We start from the raw sequence: 23,087 nt of genomic DNA on the forward strand, positions 1-23,087 counted from the left end.
ATAAGACATGACACAAACAAAATATTCAGGAATTACACTGTGTAATTTTTACACTATGTAGAGCCTCTGCACACATGAAATGACCTGTAGATAAAGTGAGGATGCTATTAAAATTTGACATTTTCATCCTACCCTGCTCTTTTTCAGCAAATGTCAATATTTATACTGTGGTGAAATTTACATTTCTGGTTTTACTAGGGCTCAGTGGCTTCAAAAAATTTGATGAGGGAATTAAACATTGTATGGCATCTGGAAAGTGAACAGAGTAATAATCTACAGTAGACCATGGTGTGTCTGTGTGTGTGTCTGTGGCCCTCTTGTGGTAACTGTAAGCAAAAACCAGCTGAGTTTATGAGCGCTATTAAGTCACAAACTCAATTTCCACTGCATCCAAAATAAACACTGAGACACGCTTGATAAGAAACAAATATATTGACAGCTTCATGCCAGATTAATTCTGTACAGTCAGAACTACAGGGTTGCCAGGTAAGTACAGTCAGTAATATCACAGTCTCACTTATTGGATCATTTTATTTCTCAAATGTATACTGTCACAGTTTACAACACAGCCTCGGATTTAAATACACAGTAAAATAAATTAATTTGCTTTCATACAAAATTAAATTAGAGTTAATAATAGCTTTATGGACAAGTCATCCTAAATGATCCACCTCTACTGAAACTCCCGGGAGTTCAACTTGAGTTCAGGTCTTCCAGTCCTTTTTTCCATCCAAGATCCCACTTTAAAAGGAGTCGCAGAAACGTGTAAGTCATCGCTCCCAGATGCTCGGATCAGACCCAGAAAATACAGTTTATTAACACAACTTCAAAACTGCGTGACCTCGTGGAATTTGGAGGTTCTGTCTGATTTCAGGATTTTTTTTTTTTTTTTTTTAAACATCCCACAGAACAAAACTGTGATTCTGCGACTGTGCAGGGTTTACCCAGTTAAACCTTTTCAAAATGCAAGTTTAGCCACACAGAGGGAGCAATCTGTGAAGCTTCAGACGCGTCTAATCTTCAACTAAAACACCAAACAGAACCTTGTATCTCCACAGGTCACAGCTTTATACTGTGCATCGCCTCTTCATACAAGTATTTGACTCAATACTTCATATCAGTCACGCACTGAAACAGAGGTGAGGGGCAGATACACACACACACACACATACGCACACACACACTTACACCGAACGACCAGCTCAGACAGCATGCACATTAAAGAAAATGATATGTTCTGATTCGGTCTTTTATTTAGCTACCAGCTAAATGCAAATACAATAATACACTTCTGCTTCTTCTAATGCCAGAATATACAGAGAGGACATTAAATTACAGAATGGATCACTACAAACCTAAACAGCAGAGGATAAAGCCACCATTGGTCATTAGGTTGACTGATAATGCCCCGCGTGCATCATCCAATCAGATCAATTATTAAACAAAAGACGACCAATCACATTGTGCTCACGTGTGATTGTAACCGTCAGGTCGTGCACAACCACAACTGAATATGGCAAAGATCGTGACCTGAACCCCTCTTGTTTTAATGACACGTTGGAGGCCAAGTGTTGCATAAATCAACTAAATCAAGTAAGAAATCAATCAATAAATAGATCAATAAATAGTTACTCATGATTGTAACACTCTGATATATATTTATATATATTTCAAGGTTTATCTGTGATTACTTCCATCATTTACACAGGACACAATACATACACACATTGTTGGGCACACACGCTCGCACCCACCCATTTTGCCATGAACACACACACACGCACGCACAAAATGCAATCTCACAAACCTACAATAACGTATTTTCCAGGTGACTTCTGTATTCGCTCTACAGGACTGGCCCCGACTTCATCTTTTAGAAGGAGGGCTGCACAAAAACAAATCGTACAATAGATACACACATACAACTGGAAATCCTCTGGTGTTTCAACATGAACACTCCACTCTCAACCTGAATCAAGTGAGGACTGCGTGGTGTAAACACACAGCAGCAGTCTCCCTGTCTTACACTTGTGTGAAAAGAAAAAACAAAAACAAAACAAAAAAAACAAAACAAAAATGAGCTGAATCAATTATTTTGTTCCCCAAAGGTGTATTACTTCTCACACAGTTTTTCTTTCAATATTTGTTGCGTACATTTAAACCGTGAATGGAGTATTGAGTGGACGGGTCTAAGATATCACGGACAGAGCGGAGGCGAGCTGAGGAGCTGGCTGCTTTCACTTAGTTATGTATACAAAAATCCACAGCCTTCCAGTGCTACTGGACATACAGACATTTTTATAAGAGAGATTTACATGCCAAGTATTCATAACAGGAACGGATTGTTGTTTTTGTGAGTCGTCTCATCCAATCCGCTGCCCGACAACAACTGCGGCTGCGAGGCGACTGCCCCTCCTGCCAAGTGAGGAAGGCCTATGGAAGGATTCCCTCCAGTGAAACTGGGCTGTACCATTCCCATTCCCAAAAAGGGGGGGTTAATGTTACATCCCATTGGAGGAATCCCACCCACAGAAGCGGGCTGTGCCATTCCGGTTCCTAAATACAGGGGCGCAAACTGAGCTGTCGCTACAGGCATATTTAGGCCGGAATGAGACATTGCAGCGGGACTGGGTGGTAGCTGAAACAGCGAGGAACTGGGGAGTCCAAAACTGGGACGGGACACACCAGAGGGGGACCAGGGGACGGAGGCAGAGCCGGAGAGTAGGGGTGATGTAGCAGGGAGGGACACCCCTGCAACAGGTCTGACCAGAGGGCCACAAGTGGTGGCTGTGGCCTTGAAAGCACCTGGGAAAAACCGAGAGGAGCAGCAGAGGATGGAGGGATCGAGGAAAGGCAGGAGGAAGCAAGGAGGGATATACAGTACAAAGCATTTCAACAGAGGGGATGTAGCAAAGTAGAGCAGAGAGAGGGATGAGAAGAGTTACATCTCCACTGGTTAATACACACTAAGTCTCTATACAGGGTAATTACAATAGTTCACTGATGCTCACATGTAACAACAACTATGCAGCTAGGATGGGATCACAGGGGAGGGGCGGCTAGGCAAAACACAAGCACAACAAGCTTTCCATACAAACCTACTGAGAAATATATAGTTGGTATAATCATATTCTGTCTCTTCTCTCCCTCTCTCTTTCTCTGGACTGAAAACTTTAGCAAAACTGGTTGAATGCACTTCAAATACTTGAAAAAAAAAAAAAAGCACTGAGGAATGATTGATCATTAGCATCTTGTCAGTGATTAGTGAAGCATCTGACACATTTCTTGAAAATGGTATTTCTGGCCCAGGTTTATTTAGTGGGGCGTAGTGTATCCTCCTTCTACCCCCCCTTACCGATGGCTTGTGTCTGGGGTGCGAGTGTGCTGATGAGGGGGGGCTGTTTGGGTTTAGGGTTGGATGAGAAGAGAGAGTCCAAGTCAACCAGCGACGCTCCAGCTGAGCCCAGGAACGCTGCCGTCTTTTTAGACGTCTCCTCTTCCTGCGCTGTTCGCTTTCCTGCAATGAAATAAAGGTCCAATTCTGCTCTAAAAGGCGTTTTCTATTGGGGGCGGGTGGGAAGAAGAGAGAACAGAGCGGAAGAGAGGGTTAATTGATTAAAGGCATTAGATGGCAGCAGATTGATGGGAACATGGAGATGAGATGGAGAAACAGGATGAAGCTGTCACATGTGAATCATGTGAACAAGAGGAAATGTGTGTTCATATACATAAAAACACACTCAGATGAAGGCATGCACGTGGTTTACTTTTGAGGGTCACCATTCTCAGCCAAGCACTCAGGATTATAAGGAACCATACCTGCTATTCAATGAAAATAAGCACATAATTAAGCAGACTACTGAGATCACATGATGACTTAACTGATTGATTAATTAAGCAGATTTAAATTGAAGTCAATGATGGATGGATGGATGGAAGAAATATTCATCCAGACAAATACATGTTGTGAGTTACCTGTACCGTTGCTGGATGCATTGCTGGGTGCACCCCAAGGGTCTTTGCTAGCAGCGTTGGTTTTGGACGACCCATCTCCGAACGGGTCATCACTGGGGGCGGAGTCTGAGGATGGAGGAGGTGAGCCCCACGCATCATCTGCATTGGCTGGAGCTGAAGCTAATAAGGTAGGAAATAGTATGGGGTAGGTTAAAGTGCCATTTAGTAAGATTTTACTGCCACATTTTGATCATTTGATCATTAAAAAGGCCAACATCTTGTTCAAGTGCATGGGTGGGGTTGTGACAGAGATCTGTTGCTATCGCAATTCCTACTGGTCACCAACAAAACGTTAACAGGAGTCAGATTACCTTAAAAAGTTTCACAAAGAAATTTGATAACTGTTTGTAGCATGGGTAATGTTTTTTTTAAAGCAATTAAAATGAAGACAAAAAGGGCCACAAATGAGACACAAACTTCAAGTAGAGATGATAAGCTAGAAGCAAATTTGCATTCTCTCAACAACAAATAAAATAGATAACAAATTAACAAATCACTTCCTTTCTCCTCACCTGAGGCTCCCCATGGGTCATTGTCCGGTTTGGATGAGTCCCCAAATGGATCTGAAGCACCGGTGGGTGAGGTGGCACTGGTCCCGTCCCCCCAAGGATCTCCGCTTTTTGTTTCTGTCTGTGGAGCAGATGGCGCCCCCCAGGGATCAGACCCGGAAGTGGGCGGTGAGCTGGCCGGAGCACCCCATGCGTCCGTGTCGTCTTTGGGAGGAGTCAACGGTGGGGCATTGAAGGGATCTGAGGCATCATCTTTGGATGAGCTGGACGGTGCAGCAAATGGATCCTCCTTCGGGGGTGATGTTGGGGCGCCGAAGGGGTCGTCTTTTGGAGGGTTTGATGGCGTGGAGAAAGGATCCTCTTTAGGTGGTGTTGTTGGAGCAGTGAAAGGGTCTTCTTTAGGAGGTGTTGTTGGAGCGGCGAAGGGGTCTTCTTTAGGTGGTGTTGTTGGAGCAGCGAAGGGGTCTTCTTTAGGTGGTGTTGTTGGAGCAGCGAAGGGGTCTTCTTTAGGCGGTGTTGTTGGAGCTGTGAAGGGGTCTTCCTTAGGTGGTGTTGGTGCCGAAAATGGGTCCTCCTTAGGTGGTGTTGATGCTGGTGCAGAGAACGGGTCATCTTTTGGGGTATTAAATGGATCATCTTTTGCTGTAGTAAATGGATCATCCTTTGGGGTATTGAAAGGATCGTCCTTTGGAGTATTAAATGGATCATCCTTTGGAGTATTAAACGGATCTTCTTTTGGGGTACTGAATGGATCGTCTTTTGGTGTGTTAAATGGATCATCATTAGATGAACTGAAGGGGTCTGGTTTATCTTTAGGAGCAGCAAATGGATCCTCCTTGTCTTTAGGTGCATTGAAGGGATCTGAGCTATTATTCGCGGTGCTGAATGGGTCGTCTTTCGGTGTATTGAAGGGATCTGAATCATTTCTTGGTGCAAACGGATCCTCTCCATTTTTCGGTGCGCTAAATGGGTCAGGCACATCTTTTGGAGCTGCAAAGGGATCTTCTCCATTCTTTGGCGCTGCAAAGGGATCTTCACCTTTCTTTGGCGCCGCAAAGGGATCTTCACCTTTCTTTGGCGCCGCAAAGGGATCTTCATGATTCTTTGGTGCCGCAAAGGGATCTTCATCAGTCTTGGCTGGAGCCCCCCATGCGTCATCGCCGTCCTCTGTGGCAGCTGTTGTGTCTGGTTTTGTTGGTGCACCCCATGGATCGGTGGACTTTTTGGGCGCCCCCCATGGGTCTGTGTTTTCCTGCTCCTCCGTCCCTCCCCCCCAAGCATCATCTTTGGCCTTCGCACCTTTGCCTGCATCTTCCCATTGTAGCTCATCCTCAGTCATTTTGGACTAGGATATCACAAATGCAAACAAACAAAAAGAAGAAAACAAACTTTAGATTGTCTGAGTGAGTGTTTGGAGGTGTGAAAAGATATAAAAAATACCTGTTAATTTATAAGATGAAACTGGTCCTAAACCTCAGGCAATCAGATATTAGATCACCTCTAACAGATGTTCACATTTTCATTTTAGGGGATAAGCTGAGGCTCTTATCATCAGCGACATACAATGAACTAGTGATTTTAGTATTCACAGATGTACTGTAAATCTAAAGATCAGTTTGCATGGTAGCTTTTGAAGCAGAACAGTGGAGGAGAGGCAAATTTACAGATGGCCAATTTGTTGATTATCAGTTGTTTCAAATTTCTGAATTTATGGATGGCCTGATTATGGAGCTATGAGATTTCATTGGTGCCAGTTTATAGCACTGAAAATCAGCTTTGTGGTTTTCATTTCCTGCTACAGTTTCAAAAGAATCTAGATGTTTGCCTTTAAAATCTGTTTACGAAGTGATACTTGGCTATATGCTTACCCTCCTCTCTGCCTCCTTCTTCTCAGCTTCCTGTCTGAGCCGCTCCTCTTTGCGGGCAGCAAACGTAGCAGCCAAATCAGCAACTGAGGGGATGTTGTCCAAAGATGGGAGCCCGGTGGCCCCGGGGACGTAGCATGGCTTGTAGTTGGGGTCCTTTGGGTTGTCAGAGGATGACGCTGGGCAAACGAGATGGGATAGAGTCTGAGACAGTGGCAATGAATAACAAGGCCTATATCAAAAATCATTGGTGAAAATATTGTGGCATTTTCACAGAAATAAATTTCCCTTTTGCTACTGTCTCTTGATCACTGACCAACCTATAGACTTTGATCAAATGTTAACCTTAAAAAAAACAAACAAAAAAAAAAACAAAAACCTGATTTTATCATGCAATGCAGACTCTCTTTGTTATTCCCATCCTTCCCGGAATTACATTTTTTTTTATTTTTTACAAATTTACTTGCACTCATCTTTTTACCTAATTTTCATTTGCACATACTGTTCTCATAATGTATGCTTCACTCTTTTTTTGGATTGTTTGTTGTTAAGCAGTTTGAATTGCTCTGCATGCTATATCCAATAGAAATAGACTGAGTGACTGATTTGACACTGAACTTAATCAGTTTTATATGAAAATACCCTGGTATTGGGAAAAAAAAAAAAAAAAACTAAAACTATATATATAAAACTACAGAGATAATTTATAGGGACAGCGAGGGGCAGAAAGACTCACAAACCCCCAGACAGTGTACCCCTCCAAGGACATTAAAAAGGGAGAGGGAAAAAAGACAGAAAAGAAAGAAAGAAAAAAGAATAAATAAAATACAATTGCAGGGCATCACTAGTCACCCCTTTTTTTCCTGCACGATGCTTGTCTGTGTTGTGTCTCCTAATGTTTCGGAGTCAGTCTTTCCTGTATCACCTGTTGTGTTTTGCCTCACTAATTAAAAAAAAAAAAAAAAAAAAAAAAGTAATGAAAGGCTCACCAGCGGCACTTTTTGATGTCTTCTCTCGGGTCTTGACAGCAAAGTCTCTCTCCTCCTTTAGCTTCTGATCGTCTTCCATGAGAACAAGCACGACTTTGGCCTTCTCTCTGACATTAAGACCCTGAGAGACACACACACACACACACACACACACACACATACACATTACACCTTTACTTGGGACGGAAAAGTCAAACCCAGTCACACCTGAATCTAGACAATTTCCAAAGCTGACTCAAACCTTATGTGTGGTAAAGCTGCTTTCAAGTCCAAACCCAACTAATAAAGCCTGAATTAATCATCTGGGAAAAAATGATCAAAGTATTTTCCCCACATATTCTTTAAACCTGAGCAAGAGCTGAACCACACGTAGTGAGAATGAAGAAAAATTCAACCTTTGAGTATGAATATGACCTAAATATCCAGAGGCATATGTAAAATAATAACAACTTATATTTTAAAAAAAAACTATATTTTGTGACCAGTGGTAGCTTGTTAGCAGCATCAGCAGGAAGAGATCATCACCTGATCTTTACCGTCCTTTTCTACAAAGCGGAACTCGGTGAGGGCTTTGACAATGTAGATGTTGTCTTTCATTTTCAAAAGCACACGGTCGTCTCCGGTCTTCAACAGATACTCCAGCAGAGTCAGGGACTAAGAGCAGGGGGAAAAAAGCAAAACCATATACATTTTAACAAAAATATATAATATCTCTAAAAATAAAAATAAAACAAAATTGCTACTAACAGCTTTTACTCGCTCTATGATAGAAATACACTCATAACTATTAAAAGTTGTTGAATCCCTATATTAGCAATATTCACAGTTAACTGAAAAAATAACTTCAAAACACTAGCAATGGATACATTATAAGATAAGATAAGATAAGATAAGATATTCCTTTATTAGTCCCACGGTGGGGAAATTTCACGCATCACAGCAGCAAAGTGGATAGCAAGATACGAAGCACAATTTACACAATAAACAGTATATACAGATAACAGTACCAAAGAGCAATATAAACACTGTAAACAAGGAATGAGCAATATAAACACTGTAAACAAGGAATGAGAAAAATACTCTGAACAATTTAAACCACAGAAGAAAAAAAAAAAAAAATAGTTATAATTATTATAACTGATGTGCTGCAACGTGCATATACAAATTCACTTTTGGCACAGTTTTGGTGAACTCATGTCTGAGCTGGTGATACCAGTAACTTTATACCGGGTGTGGTACTGCAATATGCTTCCTCACTAAAAGCCAAATAAATAAATTATCTTACGAGATGGAAAAAGGGGATTTTGTTGCAGCAGGTACTGATTCATGTCAACATATCATGGAGATTAACTTCTTTCATTCAAGTTATGGTATTTTAAGTCAGTGCTGAGGCAGGTGCTGCTGTGGTAGTGGTTGGATCTGGATCTTATAACTGAGCTGAAGATATCACTCCATCCTCCAGAGTTTGATTAGTCTGGGTGTCAATACAGAGTTTAAGTGTGCCATGAAGACCTAAAATGCTGTTTCAGGGTTTTTTCACGAGAGTAAAGTTATGAGGGAAATTCTCTTGCTCATTTCTTGAGCAAGAGAGTGGCAAAACTTGAAGAATACTGAATATCAGTACAAATATACTGACTATCAACAACTTTAGTAGAAAAAAATTGGTATTAGCTTTCAAAAACCCATACTGGTCAAACTCTGTATGTCATACCAGCTGGGTGGTAAAACTAGACAGTAATCATGCTTTCAAACCTCAAGCTATTCCAGACACCAGTCAGCAAGAGTGTATTCACTGCTTCATTCTGCAGGATCTGAGCAACATCGAACAATCTCAGCCATAATCCTCATGTTTCCTTGTTTTTGGCATGTCAAAGATGGCTGCAACCTACTTTTACAGTAAATCATATTATTAGCGTAGCTATATGGCCTAGATCAAGTCGTCTGAACTCCCCTCTCCCTCCTCGGTCGCTCACCTTGTGGATGTGTCTCCAGTTCTTATCATCTTTGAGGCGTTTCCACAGCATCGTCATGATCTCGTTGCAGGCCACCACATTGTAGGTCAAGTCGGAGATGTCAGCCATCTGAGAGCTGGACGGGCCCCATGGGTCGTTGGATGTTGCCTCTCTGACCTGGAGGAGAGGCCGAGGAGGAAATATCAGAGTGCAACACAGGAGTGGTGGTGGCCTGTAGAGGTTAAAGCTGCCAGTTTGAATCATCTGATGAGCTGAAGTGTCATAAACCTCTTTAACTTAGAATGATCTCATATTACTGGAAAGGAAACGATAACCTCCTCCACCATGATGCTACTTATCATGTCACATCAGATCATGAGGGAGCACTATTCCACAAGCTCAGTTCCCTTCTCTGTTCCCTCTGAGCCTTAATCTAACCTTTCTTTTTAATTCATTTGCTTTACCTTGACCTCGGCCTCAGAGTAGTTCTGCACCAGGTTCTTCAGCTGCCGGCGGAGCATGGAGGACGTCATGGTGTTGGGGTGAGCAGGGGGGTCAAACCACCGCGATCTGATGTAGACAGAGCCAGTGAGTGATGCTGCATACTCACTCATCACACAGAGTTACACACATGCACAAATCAGAGCACACATGCCTTTACCTGTTGTAAAGTAAGACTCTGCTGTCAGACTGCTACTTGTTTTGCTTCTGTGCACTCGCCGCTTCAGTCAGTGCTCATGCTGTTCGTCTCTCTTCCTCCTGACTGCATTGGATCCCCTCAGGATTTCAGAAACTAGATCCTGCACCTGCAAGCAGAAACATGCAGCATCAACAGAAGCTGATGCACCAAGTGGCACTGAGTGACAAGCTAACCAGCAAAATGTAAGGAAGTAATTTGGTTATGTGTCATGCACCAAAAGTTGCCCGGCCCTCATGGGCTCACCAGACACTACAAAACATGACAGGACAAGAGCGATAACATACTGAGAGCAACAGAACAAATATAGCCTAATACACCTCCACACATGATAAACAATGTCCAAACCAAACAGAAACACAAGCCTGCTCCTCAGACTTCACGCTATAAGACATAACTTAGGGACATCAGCAGCACAAAACTGTGCCTTTAACACCTTTAAAGTGTCCTCATACACTGCTGATACGCATTTCAGAAATACTCTACTGACGGGAAATTGACTCATTTGCAGTTGCTCAAACTCTCAAGAGATGATTTAAATCATAAGAAATGAAAAAGAAATACGAAAATTAAAAATATGTACCTTAGAAATTTGTTTAAAAAGTATGTGCATTATGTAAAGTTGTAAAAAAAAAAAAAAGTGTGTGCATTATGTTTAAATGTGTATCAAACCTACAAAATATTACAATAAATACAGAAACAAGTAACTGAGCATACGTAAATAAAAGTACACCTACATACATCATTTAACACAAAATGAGCTAGATGAAACAGTGTTTGTGTGAAAGTAGGTACTGAAGTCTGTATTTATCAGTCATTGAAAACAAAGCACTCTGCAGACATTTTAAGAAAAGCCTGTATCTAAATCTGTGATAGATAGATAGATAGATAGATAGATAGATAGATAGATAAAAAAAATTATAATAGGGCAAAAAAGAGCATTTCATTATGAATCTCTCCTAGGTCGCACAGGTAACTCTCTGGGATCCCATGGAAACACCTCACACCTCACAGGAATGTGTGATTAGCAACTCCAACAAGAGCTGCGCTGCAAATAATCGCCTGTGGCTGTATGTCATATTTGTCATAATCACTGCGACAAGAGAGAGAGAGGAAAAAAAAAAAAAAAAAACAGCCGTCATCTACCTGGCTAAGCAGCTAACTCGCTTCTAGCTGGTAGCATCCTGCAGGGCAGACCAACCCGCATCCTGCTGGTCACACTGCTAACCCTAACCCTGCCAAGTACATGGGCAGGGAATCACAGTACACTTTGAGAGATAATCAGTGTCGGTCGTGGCTGTCAGCAGACGCGGTTTCAGCACCTCGGAGAGCGAAGCAGGACAGCTAGCAGCCAGCTGGCTAGCATCGCCAACATGGCTAACGGGCGGCACAGTGTTGTTTTCCAGCCAGCTCATTACCACTTTAACATCAACTTCTGACGGCCAACACACGACTACATCGCTAGGAAACCAGCTGGAGAGTGACTTCGACGCAATACGAGCAGACCATTCCTCATTTTATGTATGGAATCAGTCAAATTTGCAGCAAAAAAAGGCACTAACCCTGACGGTGGATCCTTGACAATCTTCGAGGAGACTACAGCGATTTCCGCTTCCGCAATTTTCAGCACCTGCCAGGCTCCGCCCCCTCACGACTGTGTATGTATATATATATATATATATATATATATATTTAAAGATATTTGTTTATTTATTTATTTATTTATTTGCCATTAAAACGCACTTTGCACAATTTATTCAGCTTGAAATGTGTGTATTGACGATTTAAATTAGGAGGCAACACACGACAAAATCGCTAAATATTTTTAAAATTAACGTTATTATCTTTTCTTTTCTTTTCTTTTTTTTTTTTTTATGAAAATAAAGCAGTGACACTATGTCCGTTAACGCCGTCTGGTGGTCGCGGAGCAGGCCACACACATACACAAACACGGAGGCACACACACACTCTCTCTCTCTCTCTCTCACACACACTCACACACACACTCACTCACACACACACACAAACCCCCCAGAAAAGCAGCGAATAATAAATGAGTCAAGCACAACTCCCACATCAATAACAGTTGAACCAAGATGGCGGCCGAGGGCGAGTACGAGTCGATCCTGTGCGTTAAGCCCGATGTCAACGTTTACCGCATCCCACCGCGGGCCACGAACCGCGGATACAGGTAAATAAGAGCCGGCGGACGGTACCGCCACAATCTGCGTTAGAAATGTGCGGCGGAAATGCTCTTTTTTTGGCGTTTTACTTTCACTGCCGCCGCCGGCTACCTGCTCTCAGCCCTCGGTGGAGACCCGCAGCCTGAGCGTGATGTCAGCCGCCTTTCAAATATTGTTCATTTCCACAAGCGGCCGGGTTTAATTTTCCGTGCTGCGTTGTTCCACCGCACGGATCGATACCGGCCGAGATGTGACGCCGATTTCACGCCGATCGATGCGGGCGATTAGCCAGGACTCTCCGGCCCACTTGGCTCCGCTGACAGAGGCTGATATCCTCTTTTCGCAGTGAAACTAATCTTTTTTTCAAACAGGACTCTGGGATTTTCAGGCTGACTGTTGTGACAGATTAATGTCCGCCGCTGGGGTCAAAAGCTGCAAACATGCGTTTGCACATTATTGATCTGCAAACAGTGTGTGGATTCTGGGCGTAGTGTTGGAAAATTAAGCCAAAGGTTCACAAAGTTTCTCTTATCAATCCCTGACTAAATCCCGAATTACAGCCCAGCCCCCTAATCCCGTTAGATTTTGTGCCATCTGAGGTGTTTGCAGAGGTGTATGCGCAGGAATGGTCAAATTTAAGGATATTTTTTAGATTTAAGGATGAGTTTTATCCATGATTGTATGTGCAAAATAAGGTTTAACGAATTGTTAATATAAATCTCTTTTGAAAGTCATGAAAATATGGTGTTTAAAGGTGAAATTACATATATCAATAGTTTTCTCGAGGTATAGCAATTGATTTTAGTTTAGATTGGTGGTGGTTGATCACCAACTGGAAGATACACCTCGCCCTGTAAACTCTAATCAAAACATTTCCTAATCCATGGGATTTGTTTTGTGACATAATCCAGGATAAGCATTCATATAGGAGCCTAAATTAAAATATGAAGATGATGTGACTTTAGAGCAGCTCCTATCAGACCATAAAGCTGAAGAACCAGCAGACTAGCTACCTGTTTTAAAGACAGTCTCTCACTGTTTTCATGTCTAATGAGTGGAGTAATTAGTGAAATGTAATTGGTCCTCATTTATCTGGACCTCTTGGTTTGGGACCTATTTTGTCCGCTGTGTGAGGCCAAAAATCCAAAATAACTCTGGCAGTCTCATTGCCAGGGCTGGATGTTTGTTTCCCACTGGGAGCACACTGGCAGAAAATGTAAACGCTCATGGTGCTGCAAGGTGTTTTGGGAAATGTTTTGTATGTAAATCTTAAGTTTCATAAGTAAAAGTTTCAAAATGCCTAATAACCTCACTAATTCATTTATATAGCACATTTGTCCACCAGAATGCATTGTACAAACTTTACATGGGAGAGGGAAAATACTATAAAGCAACAGCACATAGAAGAAAAAAGAAAAAAATATAGATACATAGAAATATGGATGTAAATATATAGATTTAGATGGAGTATGGAGTGAAAGTGGTGGAAAATAAGGATCAGTGAAATAAAATTAGTTTGGAAGTAACTAAATGACAGGGAAAAATGGGAGGAAATTGATTCAGTGTATATCAAAGAGTTTCATGCCAGCCATTATTTTGTCATGTTGGACGTGTGCTTTTCTTAAACGGTGGATCTCTGGTTTTGGACCAATTTGTGTGCAGGGCGGCTGACTGGAAGCTGGACGCTCCTGATTGGTCCGGGCGGATGAGGATCACAGCCAAGGGGAAGGTGGCCTTCATCAAGCTGGAGGACAAAGTCTCAGGTGCCGCAGCTTTGTTCATCACAATACTAGACGGGGGTCAAACTGTCTTTTCCAAACATCTCACAGCGTTTGTTTTAACTGGTATGAAAGCACCAGGTGGGTGGTGTTTCTCTGCGTCAGCACCACCCGCGGCGTTCTAGCCAAGTCGTCAGTCACAAGGCGGCGTGGTGTCCAAATGCTGAGATCTGGAGTGGTAAACTCGTGAAAATGTGACTCAGATGTGGACGGACTCGTCACCAAGCAACAGCCCATCTGCTCGCAGTTTCTCAGCAGCGCTGGTTCACTGTTGCAGCAGATGGTTCCCTCTTTGTCATGTGTCTCTTGTTGTTGTCCCTCCCGTCCTGCAGGGGAGCTGTTTGCCCAGGCCCCTGTGCACGAGTACCCGGGTATCGCCGTGGAAACAGTCAGCGACTCCAGCCGATACTTTGTTCTGCGAATACAGGATGACAACGGTGAGAACTGCAGAGACAGACAGTGTTTTTGTCGTGTGTGTGTGTGTGTGTTTTATCTTAAACTCCCCATGAAATGATGTCACATGACTTCTACTTCCTGTAAAACAAAGTATGTTAAACAGTGACGTCATCCTGCTCTAGTGGACGCAAATTAAAATTTCAGCCAATGAAACCTTCACAACCTTAAACATCCTCTCTCATCCACCTCATCCCTTTAAAATAAAACTGTTTGCACTTTTCCCTGCACTATGTCCTGCCCAAACATCCGGTTTCAGTAGGAAATACATAAAATCAAGAAAGTAAGTTCATTTCATGGGGTCTTTATTGATTCCAAATCCTATTATGAAGTCTTTGTCTGTTCCTTCCTGTGGCTGCAGAGGACAGTCAAAGCTACCGTTTGTTTTCTTTGGTCCAGACCAAAGACGACACGGTTGCTTTGTTCCATGTGTGTATTTGGTGCATTAAGGTAAAAAAAAAAAAAAAAAAAAAAAAAGTTAGATGGACTCACAAGCAGCTTGTTCAGTGGATGGGGTATTGGGGGTTTTGGCAACATGTGGTCTTGTCAGGTCACAGATTTTGGTGGCGGGATGTCGTTCTCTGTGTTATGACAGAGATTTCCCTTCTCTGGTGTTCAGTCAAAAACACATGAAGAAAAAGCTGCATATAAATGTAGGCCCAGACTTGAGTTTGCCCTCACTTTTATTTTGGTAAGGTCATTTTTCCAAGCATGAGGACCTGCTGGCTGTCACATCTCTATCCTAACTCACCCATAAAACGTATTGTTTTCCTGTAATTGAGTCAGATCACATTCTCACTCTGATAATCCAGTCACATTGCAGTTCCCTTGCAAGAGACCCCCAAATCATTTCGGTGTAGTTATTTGGTTTTCATGTGGCTAAACAAATAAACTGCTCAATGTAAATCAGGAAAGAATCAAAGTGTTTCAAGACGGTGAAACCGATCAAAAATTGTCAAAAAGCGAGGTGATCTTGGGTTGTTTGTATTAAATGTATTAAAAGATCCAAGACACTTAAAACAAACTTGATGTCATATTTAATCCAGAAACATTAAAAACACTCACAGTGCTGCAGTGTGTACCCTCGGGGAGCTACATGCTCATTTAGTGAACTGCTCAACATGTTTGGTGTAAATTTTCCCCAAGATAAGTTATATAAAATGATGCATGAAAGTGTCATGGTGCAAATCCCACGTGATAGCTGTAGCAATCCATAAAGTGACGAGCATCAGTATAAACGAATATGTCTACTTTGAACATAGACAAGTGTTTCTTATTGAACCTGAGCCTGTGTTTCATGTAAACACTCATATAAAAGCCAGTTTATGAGCAGAAATCTTCAGTAAGTTTACGTTACTCCACTCCTCGTCTGACGCTTGTATTTTCCCGGGCTGGCAGGTCGCAGTGCGTTCATCGGGGTCGGCTTCGGGGACCGAGGGGACGCCTTTGACTTCAACGTGGCTCTGCAGGACCATTTCAAGTAAGTAGCAACTGGGATATTCAGCCAGAACAGTCACTCTCACTTCATCTCCCTCAAAATGAGCGTAATGGAAACAACCGTCCTGGGCAGAGAACTGTGTGTGACTCTCAGTTCTCACAGTAGTTGTGAGATACTTTTCTTATTAGTCCAGTCATTTTATGAAAAAACCTAGGACAAATTGCAAGAGAAGCAAACTCAACTGATTTTGTATCCTCAGTTTGTCCTGAGTGAGGGAAAAAAAGTCCCAAGGAATCCCATTGGTGGAAAGTTTTGAAAATCACCTATTTATGACCACATATTACCAAAAAACACTGTTTTTAACACACAGGGGAAAGGGGTTCAAAATTTTACTTTCAGATATCACTAAGGAATAAATGCCAGAAGAGACATTTAAACAGTAAATTAAAAGGTTACTATATATATAGTAACCTTTTAATTCACTGTTTAAATATCTCTTCTGGCATTTATTCCTCATATTCCTTATTAGCGCATATCAAATCAGATCATGTGTGATATGCATGTGTAAACAGAATAATTCAAAGAACTTGTAATAGACTTTTTTTCTTGTCTTTGTGTGTGTAATCAACTTGTGAATTTTATAGTGATATCTGAAAGTAAAATGTTGAACCCCTTTCCCTGTGTGTTAAAAACAGTGTTTTTTGGTAATTTGTGGTCATAAATAGATGATTTTCAAAACTTTCCACCAATGGGATTTCCTGGGACTTTTTTTTCCCTCACTCAGGACAAACTGAGGATACAAAATCAGTTGAGTTTGCTTCTCTTTCAATTTGTCCTAGGTTGACCCCAATTTTGGCCTAAAATTACTGGACTATATCTCCACTTTAAATTCTTGTAAATTGTTATAAATAATCAAATGCCTCACTCCAGAGATCTTTGAATGGGGTCTGATGAAAATGAGCTGTGGCATTTCTCTCTGAGATCTTCATTTTCTTGTAGACAGTTTCTCATCGATAACCAGTTTTGAGTGAAACTTTCCAAGGAGGGTTTTATCTGTCACACAGCGACAAAAGAAAAACTCTACACTCAGATATGTTGGCTACGATTTGTTTCTCTCTGAAGCATCGGCGGATTGAATTTGTGGTTGACTCCACACTCTGCTGTCCCGTCCCAGTCTGCAGGATAAACAGCCAACCAGAGCAAAACGTCACTGAGAGGCAAAGATACCAGCTGCAGGTTTTTTTTTTTTTTTTTTACTGAAAACTGCTGAAATGCATTGTTTATTTCTGTAGCGGTGCTGATGGTGTGTGTGTGTTTGTGTCTGTGTGTGTGTGTGTGTGTGTCCCTACAGATGGGTGAAACAGGAGAATGAAATCAGTAAAAACGCCCAGCTGGGGGATTCGGGACCAAAACTGGACTTGGGCTTTAAAGAGGGACAGACCATCACACTGAACATCGGGGTGAGAGCCAGAGAGGAGGATGTTTGTCAGAAAATGATGATCAACAGAATGATAAAAAAATATATATATATCGGTCCTGTATCAGTGCTTTCATAAAGAAAAGATGAAGGAGTTGTGCAGCTGTATCGTGCTCGTATTTTCATGCCCAAACAAAACTTTACACCACATATAAAACCAAAAAACCTTTAATGGCTGAAATTTCCTTCGATCCTGTGGCTCACTGAACAAGAACGTCATCTTCTCGTTCTTGTTGGTGTTCTCATCGTCACTGTCTTTTTGTTTTTTGTCAATACATTAATATTTAGTGTGATGAGTAAAAGTAAGACAATCTTAGTGATCTTACTGAAATGACTGGGGATTTTCTCTTGACAGATAACTAAAAGTATTAATTAAAATATATTTTCTGTCGACTAACTGATTATTTGACTCGTTTTCAACACTAAAGGGACATTTAATAGAAAATAACTTATGTCCAAATTTTTTTTTTCAATTGTGTGGAAAAGTTAAATGTAAATCTAAAGATAACTAAACGCTTAAAGCTAAGGATATTCTTGTTTATCTGGACGTTTTTCTGCATCGCTCTTCTTTTCTCTGCCTCCAGCAAGGCAAGAAGAGGGATAAGCCCCGCCCACAGGGGACAGGCGGGTTTGGACTCCTCCCGCCTCCACCCGGAGGCAAGATAGCCCCTCCCCCCTCGTCAGGCTCGTCCAATCACAATACAGTTCCCCAGACGGGAGGCACAGCGACAGGTAGGTGGCGCTACTCAGCACCTTGTTTATTTATTATCCACTACTCAGCACCTTACTTGTTTATTTTATTTTATTGTCCATTATTCAGCACCTTAACTGTTTATTTATTGGAAGTGGTGATTCCAAATCAAGTCGGACAGTTCCCGAATCCCAGTACCGGGCGTCGGGTTCTGCCACTTGGTTTCCTGTTTTTCATGGTTTCAAGCTTACCCTGTTCCATACTATCTACTATCTGTATATTTCATTTTTCATATTTATTATTACCATCGGTATATCTCACATTTCAACATCTCATATTCTTAGGTTAGTTTATTGTATATACTCAGCCCTTATTGTCTTTAGTGTATATATTTAGTATATTTAGTCTCTATTGTATATACTTCTTAATTTTAATTTTATTTTATGTTTTTTATTGATGATGCTGCTGTAACGTGGGAATTTCCCAGTTTGGGATCAATAAAGTATATCTATCTATCTATCTATCTATCTATCTGACATAGCAACTGTCTGAATTTTGAGTACTTCAATCAAAACCCCAAAATCTCACGACATCACATCTCAAATTACACTCCTTTTACACCCAAATAAATTTCTCTCAGCAAACACCTGCAGGAAGTTTTTTCACTCTCAGGTCACTTCCTGTGTGCAGAGATTTCCCTCCAGCCTCCCGACCCGACATCAGGCTGATTTTAGGAGAATACTTGGTTAAAACCTCACTTGAAGCTGCTAATAAGACGGGTTTCTTTCTGTGTAAAGATCCTTCCGAGTGCAGCTTTAACCTACAAAAGACAACCTATTTTATGAGCCCGTCTCTTCGCGGCTGCCTGCTCACCGACGGTTCAGTCTTGGAGCCTCGGGCGGCAGAAAAAACTGAAATGTGTGTCAGTTTGTGAGCTCATTTTTTTTCAGCAGCTAACTCAGTTCCCATTTCTCTCTCTCTCTCTCTCTGTTCATTTCTTGCTTTGTCCTTGTTTTCTGTCTTTTCCTCTGCGTCCCCTCGGCCAGCCTGCCTGCTGGAGCTGGACAGCAGTAACTCCAACACAGTGGTTCAGTCCAGCCCGAGCTCAGATCTGTGGGGAGACTTCTCCGCTCCTGCCAGGTACACCGTTCACGTCCTTTACTTTTATTATTTGGTAAAACACGTCAACATACAGTTTTTCTCTTTCTGATGCACACACACATGACCTGATGCCACACAGGACAAAACACTGGATCACATCACAGGGTTTAAACTTGAGCTAACCTTTCTAAGTTCATACCTGACATCTCTACTGTCACTGTAAATATTATGTAGTATTATACCGTGTATGATAATTTAATATTGTACACTTTGTATGACTTGTAGATATCCAATTAGAGGCCATGCTGTCCAAACTAAACTTAGATTTATGTTGTTTGGTCTCTCACAGTCCACGGTGAGCTGCTACATTCCTCTGGACACCTGAGTTCGAAATTTCTTTTTTTGTTTTGATTTTTCTTAATTTTTTTTTGTTTTTTTTTTTTTGTTTGTTTTTTTTGGGGGGGGTCTTTTTGTTTTTTGTTTTGGCTCTTTTTTTGTGTTTTGTGTTTTTGCTTTTTTTTTTAGTTTGTTGTTTTAATCATTTTTTTTGTTTGTGTTTTTTTTTTTCCTTTTTTGTCTATTTTTTTTGCTGTTTTGGTTTTTGTTTTGTGTTAATTGCTTTTTGTTTGGGTTTTCTTTGTACTATTTATTTTAAAAATTATTTATTGAAAATGTATTCATTGATTTATGAATGGCGTCTGGTTTTGAAGTGTCTATAGTGGATAAAAACCGGTGTCTTAGTAGAAACAGGCTTTTGACACCAGTGTTTCTTGCTCTGCCGTAATGACTGGCGGCCACAGCGTCACGTCGTCGTCGTCAGGGAAACCGGCTGATTTGATGTTGTGTGTGTCCAGCTCTCTTCCACCAGCAGCACCACGACCACAGAACAGCACAAACTGGATCCAGTTCTGAGTCGGCTGCTCACCGCGTCCTCACCTGCACCTGTCCATCATCGCCGAGAAGAGCCGCAGCTTCCTGTGCATCACCGAAAGTACCCCCCCGTCCCCCCTATTTAAAAAAAAAACAACAACAAACAAACAAACCCAGAGGACACCACGCAGTTCTTGAACGCTCCTCGTCGAAGCCGGGCCTGTCCGTGACGTCTCCACCTCGTCCAGCATCAGTTTCTTCATGAATGTGAGAAAGTCAAGCCATGAAACGAGCCGCCGGCCGATCCAATAACATCCAAGGGCTACGTGTTCCTGTTCTGTGTCAGCATCGCCCCCTGCTGGGCGCCGCACCAAACAGCGCCTCATCTGTGATCTGAGCTTTTTTTTCTTTTGTGTCAGTCAAAAAGCACGCAGCGCCCCCCTCAGGCAGCACACAGCACTACATGGCTTCAGGGGGGCGTCAGTGCTTTTTGTGACTTAACTGTGACTAACGAGGACAAAGTGAAAGTCGCCTCTAAATTACATGAAAAACACCCGTTTCAACCAGACAATTAATAACATTTCTGGTCGTACAATCTTATCTTTCTCAATCCACACCTGAGAAAAGGCTGTTAATACACAAAGTCCCCTTGTTCCAATCTTTTTCATAAATCAAGTAACTTAATCTTGAAATGTTAAAATTTCCACTTGTTTCACTGTAATTCCCTAAAATAAGAGAAACTGCACATGGAAAAACACAAGATTCTTTCATTCACAGAAATATACAATTTTAAGACTTAACACAGAATTAAATAACATGTTAACTTTTACAAAGCATCTTTCTCTGCAGAGGGGCTTTTTTTTTTTAAAGGGAATGAAACTGAGCGGCGATACTGGGATGTTAATCTAGATGCACATTTTGACACAAAGTTGTGAGGTTCTGTTTTACATTTTGGGCAAAAAAAATATGTATGTCATATGTATATAGGCTTAGTCTACAATTAGGACTTTAAAAGTTAGGATTTACAAAGTGATAATATAAACGGATGAAAATATGAGACTTGAAAGTCAGATTAGCTTTGCTTTATTGGATATTAAAAGGAAAGGGTCAGCATCTCGATCCTCTGCATGCAGATGAAACTTTAATCACCGAGCATCTGATCCATCAGCACAGCAGCTCCAAAGTGTGTCGTGTGTTTAATGTGAAACACTGAGCTCACTCAGAGAAAACATTTTAAATATCCCAGTTCTGACAGAATTTATAGAGATAAAATATATCTATGAGGTAAAACTGTATTTGTGATCGCTGCTTAATGAAGTTTTCTGAGCAAAGCCAAGGGAAATAAAACCATTAAACCAAGTGGAGAAGCAAAAAAAAAAAAACTTAAACTTCATATCAAAGAGGCCGTCAGTGAAACGTGAAGATCAGACACTGTGGCATCTCATCAGCAGATCTGTGTGAATTTATGAAGCCGTTCAAAATGTTCAGCTCCTGTGAAAGTTCAGTCCACCCACACAAACTGAATTCACTGTTTGACTTCAGTTTAATTCAGTTTCCAGTCCATCTCATACACTGACATCTGTTTATCTTATCCAGAGACAGCACTCATTCTGTCTTGTCTCGTAAAGTAATTTTTTTTTTCCCTACAAGGCTGGTTTTAGATGTTTTGTTTGTGAGATCAAGAGACGACCAGCACACAGAGAAGAATCACAGAGCAAAATGTCTTGGGAGCTGCACAGAAACCCTGTAATTACCCACAACCCCCTCTGAGTGGACTCGTGACCCATTTCTCACGCAGACACAGCTGACACGCACCGTCAGGGCTGCCAGACACACTCTGCTCACATGGAGTGTAAAAAAAAAAAAAAATAGTCCAGTGAAGCAAATCGAAAGTGAATCAGAGAATTTACAAATGCTGTTTTTTTTTTTAAATTTTATTTTATTTTTAATTTCAAAGTGCTTGAAGTGTCAGCGGGGTGGGGTTTGACGCCGGACAGTAACAATGAGGGGTTTAGACAATCACAGGGGAACAATCTGGAAGTTTCTTCACTGCTCTGGACACGGTCTGGGCTGCCCTGGCGTGTCAAGCCCCACCCGACTGGTTTGTTTCAGGTTGTATTTCAAACTGGAAACGAGTTGAATACCTCTGTCCCGGGACGGCGCGGAGAAAAAAAAAAAAAAAAGAAAAAAAACTTAATGATTGTCTTACCTCGTCTGATGAATGTCTTTACCGCAGCAAGCGATGTGTTGATTGTCGTGCTGAGAAAGTAAACAAAAAATAAATAAATAAATAAATAAATACTACTAATAATAAATAAATTAAAAATGCTTTGGCTGAGTTTGAACGGTGTTTACAGGATTTTGACCCATGAATTGTCAAACTGGCATTATTCTTCGACTGTGAACTCATTTGTGTTGATGATTTTTTTTTTTTTTTTTTTTTTTTAAGTTTTGACTGACGCTGGACTGATGGATGTAATCGGCGTCAGACACCGGGGTGATTGATTAGTGATACGTTGGTCTGTGTCTGTTGTGTTTACATCGCTCACAGTGTTGGCAGCAGTATATAAAAAAAAAAAAAATGTCTCTGTTTCTCACTCATTCCACACTGTAAAATCACTGGACTAACACTTTTGATTTATGACCAATTTCATGAGAAAGAGGCAATAAATCCTTACAAAGGAGTGTGTTTGTGTGTGTCTGTGTGTATGTGTAGTCTTGTGCCTGTTTTTCATTCTAAGATCACATTTTAATGTCAGCGTTTGCAAAAGATGTAAAGTTACGTCAGTGATGACCCACATGCCGATCTCCTCAGACGGTTTTATAACTTTTAGTGCTGAATCAGCTGGTCGATGAGTTGATTTGCCAGTTGAACAGAAAATTAAATGCCAAAAAATGACAAACATTATAAAAAAGTTATAAAAATAATTCTTAATATAGGTGGTGGGCTCCTCGTCAGACTAATTTGAAGACTTTACCTCGGGTTCTGCTGACTTCCCATGAGGCTTTGTTATTAGTTTTCATACTTAAGACACAAAATCAGATGTTTTCAAACTTTACAGACCCCCGA

The 23,087-nt window shown here is 41.3% G+C and overlaps 2 protein-coding genes across 4 annotated transcripts; one reads left to right on the forward strand and one right to left on the reverse strand.

Moving 5' to 3' along the window:
* Nucleotides 1-413: 413 nt before the first annotated feature.
* Nucleotides 414-11,671, reverse strand: LOC115367215 (epsin-1-like). Of its 2 annotated transcripts, none has more exons than XM_030062868.1 (11): nucleotides 11,589-11,671; nucleotides 9,991-10,135; nucleotides 9,794-9,899; nucleotides 9,351-9,506; nucleotides 7,903-8,031; nucleotides 7,378-7,498; nucleotides 6,392-6,567; nucleotides 4,527-5,868; nucleotides 3,976-4,128; nucleotides 3,356-3,517; nucleotides 414-2,805 (listed from the first exon to the last, which is right to left on the reverse strand). In XM_030062868.1, exons 3-11 carry the CDS (start codon nucleotides 9,860-9,862, stop codon nucleotides 2,327-2,329), a joined length of 2,787 nt encoding a protein of 928 aa, XP_029918728.1. In that variant the 5' UTR covers nucleotides 9,863-9,899; nucleotides 9,991-10,135; nucleotides 11,589-11,671; the 3' UTR covers nucleotides 414-2,326. The 2 variants fall into 2 exon arrangements, with proteins under 2 accessions (XP_029918728.1, XP_029918727.1); XM_030062867.1 differs by having other exon boundaries at nucleotides 3,976-4,134.
* A 294-nt stretch (nucleotides 11,672-11,965) lies between these two features.
* On the forward strand, nucleotides 11,966-22,701 carry necap1 (NECAP endocytosis associated 1). Of its 2 annotated transcripts, XM_030064060.1 has the most exons (9): nucleotides 11,966-12,217; nucleotides 13,872-13,972; nucleotides 14,320-14,424; nucleotides 15,839-15,920; nucleotides 17,230-17,338; nucleotides 17,940-18,087; nucleotides 19,093-19,186; nucleotides 19,497-19,502; nucleotides 20,002-22,701. In XM_030064060.1, the coding sequence occupies exons 1-9, from the start codon at nucleotides 12,123-12,125 to the stop codon at nucleotides 20,057-20,059; spliced, it is 798 nt and encodes a 265-aa protein (XP_029919920.1). In that variant the 5' UTR covers nucleotides 11,966-12,122; the 3' UTR covers nucleotides 20,060-22,701. The 2 variants fall into 2 exon arrangements, with proteins under 2 accessions (XP_029919920.1, XP_029919921.1); XM_030064061.1 differs by lacking the exon at nucleotides 19,497-19,502 and having other exon boundaries at nucleotides 11,968-12,217.
* Nucleotides 22,702-23,087: the final 386 nt, after the last annotated feature.

The sequence above is a fragment of the Myripristis murdjan genome, chromosome 11 (assembly GCF_902150065.1).
Source record: "Myripristis murdjan chromosome 11, fMyrMur1.1, whole genome shotgun sequence".
NCBI classification, from domain to species: Eukaryota; Metazoa; Chordata; class Actinopteri; order Holocentriformes; family Holocentridae; genus Myripristis; species Myripristis murdjan.

What these genes read in the sequence shown, in the direction of transcription:
- LOC115367215 (XM_030062867.1), bottom strand. Translation starts at nt 9,862, where the DNA reads ATGACGTCCTCCATGCTCCGCCGGCAGCTGAAGAACCTGGTGCAGAAC. An exon ending in AGAAGGAGGCAGAGAGGAGG is followed by an intron (nt 5,869 to 6,391) that starts GTAAGCATATAG and finishes GTGATATCCTAG; the next exon opens with TCCAAAATGACTGAGGATGA. An exon ending in TGCATCCAGCAACGGTACAG is followed by an intron (nt 3,518 to 3,975) that starts GTAACTCACAAC and finishes ATTTCATTGCAG; the next exon opens with GAAAGCGAACAGCGCAGGAA.
- necap1 (XM_030064060.1), top strand. Translation starts at nt 12,123, where the DNA reads ATGGCGGCCGAGGGCGAGTACGAGTCGATCCTGTGCGTTAAGCCCGAT. An exon ending in GCTCTGCAGGACCATTTCAA is followed by an intron (nt 15,921 to 17,229) that starts GTAAGTAGCAAC and finishes GTGTCCCTACAG; the next exon opens with ATGGGTGAAACAGGAGAATG. An exon ending in GACGGGAGGCACAGCGACAG is followed by an intron (nt 18,088 to 19,092) that starts GTAGGTGGCGCT and finishes CCCCTCGGCCAG; the next exon opens with CCTGCCTGCTGGAGCTGGAC.